Source organism: Triticum aestivum, chromosome 1D (assembly GCF_018294505.1).
Source record: "Triticum aestivum cultivar Chinese Spring chromosome 1D, IWGSC CS RefSeq v2.1, whole genome shotgun sequence".
Classification (NCBI taxonomy): domain Eukaryota; kingdom Viridiplantae; phylum Streptophyta; class Magnoliopsida; order Poales; family Poaceae; genus Triticum; species Triticum aestivum.
The window spans coordinates 118,631,927-118,640,957 of record NC_057796.1 but is presented as its reverse complement, the minus strand read 5'-3'; the positions used below and the strand labels follow the sequence as shown (position 1 = coordinate 118,640,957).

The 9,031-nt window shown below is 44.2% G+C and overlaps 2 protein-coding genes across 2 annotated transcripts in view; both read left to right on the top strand.

Annotated features, from left to right (window-relative positions):
• LOC123180690 (serine/threonine protein phosphatase 2A 57 kDa regulatory subunit B' kappa isoform) overlaps nt 1–4,855 on the top strand; it is a gene marked incomplete in the record, with an annotated part of 7,653 nt that extends 2,798 nt beyond the window's left edge. The window contains 2 exon segments of the mRNA XM_044592803.1: nt 20–1,403; nt 4,499–4,855.
• Nucleotides 4,856–5,274: 419 nt separating this feature from the next.
• On the top strand, nt 5,275–8,284 carry LOC123180691 (uncharacterized). The gene is made up of 7 exons (XM_044592804.1): nt 5,275–5,556; nt 5,625–5,846; nt 7,017–7,204; nt 7,294–7,339; nt 7,414–7,667; nt 7,756–7,831; nt 7,929–8,284. Exons 5-7 carry the CDS (start codon nt 7,417–7,419, stop codon nt 8,031–8,033), a joined length of 432 nt encoding a protein of 143 aa, XP_044448739.1. The 5' UTR covers nt 5,275–5,556; nt 5,625–5,846; nt 7,017–7,204; nt 7,294–7,339; nt 7,414–7,416; the 3' UTR covers nt 8,034–8,284.
• Nucleotides 8,285–9,031: the final 747 nt, after the last annotated feature.

Sequence of the window (9,031 nt, the reverse complement as noted above, 5' to 3'; positions counted from 1 at the left end):
CCCTCGTTTCAAAGTCTGTAATTAATAGTTTCTTATTTGAGGACGAACCTTGATTCTTTCATGGTGTATTCTCAAGTGATGGACATTTCTTTCTTTGACAAGATAATGCCCAATTCTAGTCAATTGTTCTGTGAAACAACTTTGGATATGGGAGGTCGTGATTTTTTACTACAGCTGGTGTCATGTGGGTGCCAGTGTATTTCGAATTTTCCAGATTCTGATGAATCTGTTCACCAGATTTGATGGATGAGCAAACAATGAGGTAAGTCCACAGTGCTTTTCATGCTTGATAACTCAACTACATTGTGTCACTTGCTTAGTGGAATAGGAAATCTGAACTTCACACAGTAAGCATTGCTACATGTTCTGGTACTGCACATCTTGCCAATTCATGACAAGAACATTTCTGCATAATTAAGGATGATATGCCTTTGACATGATAAATATCAAAGTCTTGGCTCCACACTGAAAAATGTCCTTATATTTCTAACGTCTGGATCAATATTATCAATCAATGTGTAAAATCTCTTTCTTTTACCTTTATTCCCCTTCATTGTCAGCAGTGGTATTATGATTAACTGTTATTATGGATGATGTTGTCATGAATAATGATAAAGGCACTTGGTTGATAAAATCAAGTCTGGTCCCTGGTGCAAGTAGCAACCATCTACCAATGAATGCAAGAGGGACCTAATTTCACCTAAAGATTCAATGGTAATCAATTTCATCCATCTGCAAGCTCAGTGCACATTTCTCAGTCAGATGGATACTCATAAGAGATCTGATTCATGGCATGACTACGGATTTAGTCCCATCCAAGTAAGATTTAACCTGTCTAGTTATCCCCAGAAAAGATACTCTTACAGGGTTTGGTGCGATAAGCTTGATGGACAGTAATAATACTTAATACTAATTATTGGCTTGATTAACACTGATTCAAGGATCTAGAAATACATATACTGATAAAATGAAGAATTTCCTATGCTGCTATTTTCTGTACATTCCTTATTGAACAAACTGTGTTATATATGATTGTTCATTAAACAAAATTGTGCTATCTCTATTGCACTAGCAAACAACACATCAACTGCCACAGTTACGTTTACCCTGGTCAAGTCCTTTTTGTTCCTACTGGTGCTTGATAGTTGGACACTTGGTTCGACCTGACACACTGCAAACTTGAGTTGGTCTATAAAAGGTCTCACACCCATACAGATAGCCACTGTCCACTCCATATATTTTCCTCCTTTGTTCTGCTCATAGTCCTTTTCTTCTCTTTTGGTGTACTTAGATACTTGTGTAGAGATATACATCAAGATGGACAACCCTCCGAGTACGCAGGACATGTCCTACTATGATCATGTTCAGAAGCGCCATGAGGAGAAAGGCTGCTTATATGCATGGTAACCTTTCTGTTCTGTTATAGTTATGGATAACTCTTGTTACTCTGTTAATTATGCATTTTGGTCGAGTTCTTGTCGAGTATTCTGCAATGAGGAATCACTCTGAATTTTGAACTTGCCTTAAGGTGTATAAGGCCACCTTAGTGAATTTTTAGTATTTATTTTATTTTATTTCAAAATTAGAGTAAATTTGCATGATATTACTCGTGGCGTCTAAGTTCTTTACAAAAATAGTACTCCCTCCGATCCATATTAATTGACGCTGCTTTAGTACAACTAGGGAGTATTATGTATTTCTGACTTATCAATAACCTGTTTGATGTAACAAGTAACATAGACAAGATTTATGTGTCATGCGATCATTCTAACATACGCCAGAATACTACTTTATGTGTCACACGATCATTCTAACAAACTAGGTAGGCAGTTTACGTCGTTTACCTTTCTCATATTTCCCGAGTCCCGTATCTTGTTATTAAACCTAAGAGTTAGCAGTACCTAACTGTGTATGAAAGAAAAGGAATCAGTATGATTTAGGGCCTCTTTAATTCAAAGGAATTTCATAGGAAGTTTGGAGGATTATGCTTCTTCGCAAAAGTTCTTGAGAACATATGAATTTTTCCTATAGACTACTTTGCATGCAATTTCAAAGGAAAATTTCCACCTAGTCCAACCTCATGGAAATTATTCTTATTTTCAGTGAAAACTATGGCAAACACTATGCCTACATTCTGTGTTTTCCATGTGGTGCAATCAGACAACCTGTGCTACACTACATATTTGTGTGTTTTTAGTTCATGTGAATTCAACATGGCATGGCATCCAGTTTCTTCATTTTTCTTAGTTTGAAATCCTACAAATCAGAGAGGCCCTAGCAAACGTCACGCATTTGGTACAAAAGCATTTTAAGTTTTTAATTGAACTTTTATTGTGTTATTGTAAGATTCAGAACATGGTGAAAGTGATGCGGGTACAAAGTCTAAAAATTTAGGATGGCCTCCTTAACAATAGCCCGGAAATGCAAAAGGTGCTCTTGGGCTTGTTACAAAGCTTTGTTTTCCCAGAGAAACTAATTAGCTTCATGATTCAACTTCCTTCCTCATTTCGGTGATTTAATCACAGTTGGGTGGGGTACATTTCTTCCTTGCCGGCAAAGCTTTCTTACAAAACATTTCCAGCACCTATCGTCATTAAGGGCCTAGTTTGCCCTCCCCCCCTAGAAGGCCCCAGTTTGGTGAGGGACTGCCATTCAGGGAGGTAGGAAGTGATCTTTCACCTTTATTCCTGAAAGGGATATCCACCAAACAAGTGACCCAAACCTTTGGTTCATTAGATAAAATGGAAAATGATATCCTGTTGGCAAGTGGTAGTAGTTACTGGTCATTTTCATGCAGCTTCGCCTGGATCTTCTCTTTCGCACTGCATCAGAGAATTTAATTATACCATCAAATCAGTTTGAGATCACTCCAAGATGCAAGTAATTTTCAGATACCGGTACGCAGGAAGGGCCCCGCGTCGCCCAGCCCAGGGCGACTCGGGCGCACGTCCTACCCTAGCGCCGCCACCCGATCTATCCTCTACTCCCACTGCGCCGCCGCCGGAGGACGCCGCCGGGCTAAGCCCGCGCGGCCGACGGCGGCGGCGGGGCTTCTCCTCGCGGCGGCTCCCGTGCTGCAGGGCAGCAGTTTCGTGGCGGCGCGTCGACGGCGACTCGCCAGTTGGTGGCGGGGCTTGGTGTCCGCTGGCGGGGTGGCTCCTGGTGGCAAGGTGGCCCGGTTCTGTGCCGGTGGCGCAGGGTTGACTTGCCGTCTTGGATGCTGATTGTTTCACGATCCTCCATCGCGGCTGGCTTGCTTTGGCTGAATCTTGGATGCAAACTGTTTCAAGATCAGAGTCCTCCATCGCAGCTGGTACCGCCTAACAAAGATGCGACCGGGCTCATATCTTTAGCTGTCGCATGTAGGGCGCCTACTGCATTGAGTCGTCGACGTGGTCTAGCTTAAGCGCATCTGGCCATGGGGATGGCGGCGCGAGGCCCTAGCGTCCTCAACTGGATCAGGATTCTCCGCTGCTCTTCCGCAAGGCTTTTGGCACGGCGGGTGCGGATCGCGGCAAGACAAGATGAACTCACCAGCGTGGCAGCGGCCTCACGGCAGATTGCGATGGACACTAAAGGGTCTTTGCGAGTGATACTCTTCAAGATCTAGTGGTCGCTTTGGCGGTGATATGCAATCTATGGATGATGACTTGACGTAGAGGGTATGGTTGCGCAGCGGTTGCTATCGGTTTTCAAACCCAGCACATGCTGCTGCTAGAATTGCGGAAAAGTAGTGGATACAACACATGCTTGAGTCCGATGGTGTTGCTTTTTGAGTACCTGGTCTCAAGCTCCGGGGTGAAAACCTAGGTCTGGCCCTTGACGGTTATACCTGACAATGACGATGTTCTGTCATCGTTACCTTGTTGAAGGCATTGCTCGGATATGCTCGGACTGTTTCTTCAGGGTGAAAACCTAGACACTGGCCTTTGGTGGTTGGTTCCAGTGACGGCGGCACTCGAGCGTCGCTCCCTTCTTGAAGGCGTTGCTGTTGAAGAACATCATTGTCCTTGTGGTGTTATGAGATGGTTGATGTGGATATGGTCATTGTTGTAGTTTGTCGATCATGATTTTGATCGCTTCAGGGCGTTTTTCTTTTTACTCGCTTAGGCATAGCTTTGGTCTTATATGACTTTGCTACTTGCTGGCGGTTTTTGTGTGTGCGTTGGTGTTGGCTGTGCGCATCTTAGCTATGTAGAGGCCGGGTGTGTGCTCACTATGTTTGTATCCTCTTGATGCTTAATTTTGAGTAATAAAATCCACCCTTTATCGAAAAAGTAATTTTTAGATATTTCACTATGAAATTATGCAGCGAATCTCAGTTCAAGTTGCAAATTAAGTACCCCCTCTGTCCCATAATATAAGAGAATTTTTAATAATAGTGCAGTGTTAAAAACGCTCTTATATTATGGGACAGGGGAGTACTTCTGATACTTAATCTTGCACCGGTTTCTGGTTAACAACTGTGGATTTTACATTGGAAGCCTGTCGCTTGCAGCCTGTTTACACTGTGCTGTTGCTTCTGCTGCTACAAGACCTGCGAGTGCTGCATGGAGTCCTTGTGCTGCTGCGGCTAATTTTAGCTGCACATTTCTGCTGTTGCATGGAGATCTGGCAGGCTGGGCTGTACTGTGGAAACCCATATCGTTTCGCCTCGGTGAGATGATGAACAGGCATATGTGCTTGTTCGAATAAAAACTGTAGTTACGTCTCTATTGTCATGTATATTGTTGGTCGCCAAAAATAAGAGAGTATGCTGTTGGTGTGTGTTTGCCTTTGACGATTGTCATGTTTAGTGCTGTCATGTTTATGGGGATATCCTCCGATTTGTATTGAACTTTCATCTATATCTTTACTTTTAAACGCCCCACTATATACCAATATAAAAAGAGCGAGTTGAGAAGATCCAACACATCTCACCCGTTTAACCGTGTCTATGCAACGGTCTATGTCCCTTCGGTGTTTAGCGGTAAACATGTTTAGCACCATGCGTGTTTTCATTAACGTGTTTAGCACCTTGCTCTAATTAAAACATACTAATATCAAAGATGCAGTTAATATCTGCCTAATATACTAACGAGAAATGCAACTAATATCTTGTCTAATATCGTGTGCATTGATTACTAGTGGAAATAAGCATGGAAATACTGGACGGGGCATTTTGGTGCCAGGCTCAGCTACACCCTAAATCCAGATCGTCCGTTGAGCCATTGGGATGCGAGAAAGTCCAGCTGGTGCAGCAGTTTAGGCCCGTGGAAAAGGAAGATACGGTAGCGAATACGTGGTGCACAGTGTCGTATGTGGGCCTTTTCGGTATGGGCGTCCGTCGTCGCGCGTGGGTCCGCGGACGGCTCTGTCACTGGGATGGGCAGTGCCATGGCACAGGTCGTTAGTCGAGGGAGCGTGGAAATCCAGAGCCGTCATCCCATCGGCTTGGGCCCGTCATTGCAGGGTTGCTCTTGGATCTCGAGGGAACGAGGGCGACGTCGAGGACGGCCGGCGGCGTGGCAGGATGGAGGAGAACGGCTTGGAGTTTGTGCTCGATCTGGTGGTCAGGTAAGATCTTTTTTTCTGCGGCCCCTCTATTGATTCACAGACCATTTCTTGAACTCCGGCGCCCGCAGGATCCCAACTCGGGAAGAGTTCGCTGATAACCTTGAGCACCCGGATCCGGTGCCGCTGAGGCTGCTGCCCAGGGGGGGAGGCTGGCGCTCTTGGCCCGTATGATTCAAATGGTGAATTTGGTTGCGCCCTGAGGCGCGGCGGAAAAGAGCCGCGTTGCCAACAAAGTCAGCTCAATCTATCGGAAAGGTTAATCGGGAGGCACCTGGATGATGGACGAAAAGGTGAGCCGTCATGTCCCCGTGGTCTGATTGTATATTGAATTTGACCGCATTTGTCGACAGGTAGTTAAGTTCAAGGGAGCAGGTATTTGGTTTTGGCGTGTTTCAGGTAGTTAGATGTCGTAAGGTGTTTAGAATTTCAGATAAGAGAAACGTTGCCTTGAACCAGGCTGCATATCAGGACTCTGTCGATTAAATGTTTTGAGAAACCAGTTCATAATTTTCAGGGAAAACGCTACTGTCTGCAGCACACCAGTTTTGTGTTAATTGACTGGACGAAGCATTATTGCTGTAGGTTAAGACTAGGGAGTGCACCGCCGGACAGAAATTCGTGCGCTTCATGGATGAGCGCACTGGAGCAATCCATACGGAAGTTTGCTGAGGAACGGACGAGGAGTGTGATTAAACCAGAATTAGGAACACGTTCCGATTCGTTGAACGAGGCATACGACTTCTGCAGTCTTTATTCATGGGAAGTTAGATTCAGTAAAAAAGCCGACTGAATGCAGAAAGAACCAAGTCGATGCAGGAGAGAGTGTGCGGTTGTTCGCTAGGTTCTGTGGTACGAGATACAATGTGGGTTTCTTTTTTGTGCAATTTTGGTTTGAAAAAACAGCATCATGGAGTGAGCTGATGTGCCATCACTTTTTTTGATTTTTTTCCAGGGAAAGCCTGAGGCAGAGAATAGCTGATCATGCAGGTGCGAGTGCCGAAAGTTTTGAATGAGTTTTTGCTGAGTCCTGAGAATGTTGGGTGGATCACCGCCTACGACAATTTTGACTGGTATGTATGGGCTAGCATAGAACTCTTACTTGCTGGTAGCTCCCAGAAGCTGAGTTATTGTTTGTTGTTATTACAGATCAAAACAGAGCAGCCGGATTTTGAACCCTTACTTGCCAATCAGCCGAATTTTTCGTATAGATTTTTTGTGAAAACTGTTTTACCTAAAGAATATTTCAATTAGTTAGCTGAACTAGGGTAAATTGTTCGTAAATCAGTACCTGCATAGATATTGCATTAGTAGGGAGAACTACTGTACTGAATTAGCACGTTTGCAAATTTTCACGCTATGCCTTGGCAGTGCACCACCAGACAGGGCACCATGTGCTTCTAGGATGCTTAAACTGTTTTTTGGTTGATCATTGCAAAAATTAAATGTTGTTATCCTGCAAGAAATGGTTCAAGCACTTCCATCCACTGCTGGCGGTGGCATCCGGACAGGACTTGATGGATGAGCTCACTCCTGGGGGTGAGTTAACACTGAATTTGTGTGCATTCAACGGATGCCCAGTGAGAAAGAGAAGAAAATGTACCACGGATGGCTTGACAGATGGAGAGAGATTTTTTATCCTGTTTTTGTGGTATATATGACTCGCTTGATGATTCCTTCTGTTGTGTGTTGTCTCCACTGCATATGAACCTGAGTCTGGTGTGTTTGGATTGAATGCAGGATGAGCTTTGTAAGGAAGACGACGAAATAGACTGGGATTAAACCAGTAAGTGATGAAGTAATGAACTGCATGCTTCGTTCAGTCTGGTTTCTAACTGAATTTTTCAAACCGATGTTCAGTTCATGTTCCCTGTGATGTTCATGGATTGCTGGTCCTTGTACATTCTCGACACTGAGAAGAAGATTGCAATGGTTCTTGATCCAACAGAGACAGATCCATTAGATGAGATGAAGAGGAAGCATGAGGCGCTGGCGAGGAAGTTCCAGCGTAGGTTTTACAACCTTTTTAATGACAAGTTTGGAGCAGGCTTGGTCGAGACGACTGGATGGTCATTTGTGTACCCGTTGGTTGCGCAACACGAGCCATGCACCAGGTTAGTGATCCTACATTGAGCATACATAGATGAAGGCTAAATCCAGTTGGCTGCAGCAACCCTAAAAACCCATGTACTCTGCACGCAGGGAAGACGGTGTGGTGTATGTCGTGCACTACATACTGGAGTTCACTGGCCTTTACCTGAGATCGAATATGAACCAGGTATCAAACTGGGAAAAACTTTTAGTTGTGTACAGAGTCTAAATATGCCCCATTGACTATGCATTGAGCAGATTTCTGCATTTTTTGTTTCTCACAGGAGCAGATCGAGCACCTCCGCAAGAAGATTGCATGTGAGATAGTGACGATGAAGGGGAATAAGGGATGCATCCCAGAGTTCCTGTACGAGGAGATCCTCGACTAAAGTGATGAAGTATTCGTTCACTCTACGTGCAGCCCGGCAAGATCTTTTGGTTGAATTGTCCCGATTTAGTTGCTGGGGCATTTTGCAGCACAAACACCTGCCACCTTGTAGATGAAAAACTATGGACATGTACTGCATTTTTAGATGGATTCTTAAGCAGTTTAAGTAAATGTAAGCGCTGATATGATATGTGGATGTATGTTCATCTCTCAGAATGTGCAATGCTATTGGTACTAGTGGTTATTTGATCCCGTGATTTTCATACCAGAATTGAGTAGCTGTGTCCGAAGCAGACATAATCCATGTATGACTTTGACACTGAAAATCTGTTTGGATGACAGATATGGCTGTTTTTCATTGCAGCAAATGCGGTTAAGGCGTACTAGAGCAGCAGGAATCTTGTATTATATCTGGATTGTCGATTTATTTTTTGTTTTTAGTGTTTTCAGCCTGTAGTTTCATATATATAGCAAATCTGGGACAGGTTTATGCCTGAATTTGGAAAGTGTAAATCACTAAGGGGAGTGGTTTTGGAACAAGATTTTGATGACAACTAGTACCTTTTGATGCCAAGTGTGACACCGTACGATGCAGTTAGAGGACCGCTAAGGAATTTACTATAGATCCGTTGCATGAATGCTGAACCTAGCTGAATATGATCAAAGCAATGTGCAGACGTTCAAGACGGACATAACTTCTGTTTGGAGATACATGACACATCATACAGAAGGATGATGTACTTGTAGAATCGACGCCCGACTAGTCTCTGGTCCCCCCGCAACGTTCGTCTCGAGCTCGTCACCACAAATGGAGGAACATGGACAAGAGATGAGAGGGAGGAGGAAGTCAGCTAGAACAGACATGGCGGCAGGACTAGAAAGGGAATGGAGCGGTGGCGATGGGCAAAATCTGTTCTAGGGTTGCCCCACCAACCCTGCTGGGTTTACAATAATGATGGGCTGGAAGGGTGTCCGTTAACGATTTCCGTCGACGGAGAC

Coding starts and splice junctions, on each gene's coding strand:
- LOC123180691 (XM_044592804.1), top strand. CDS start 7,417: ATGTTCCCTGTGATGTTCATGGATTGCTGGTCCTTGTACATTCTCGAC. Junction 7,668..7,755: donor CAACACGAGCCATGCACCAG/GTTAGTGATCCT, acceptor CTCTGCACGCAG/GGAAGACGGTGTGGTGTATG. Junction 7,832..7,928: donor TGAGATCGAATATGAACCAG/GTATCAAACTGG, acceptor TGTTTCTCACAG/GAGCAGATCGAGCACCTCCG.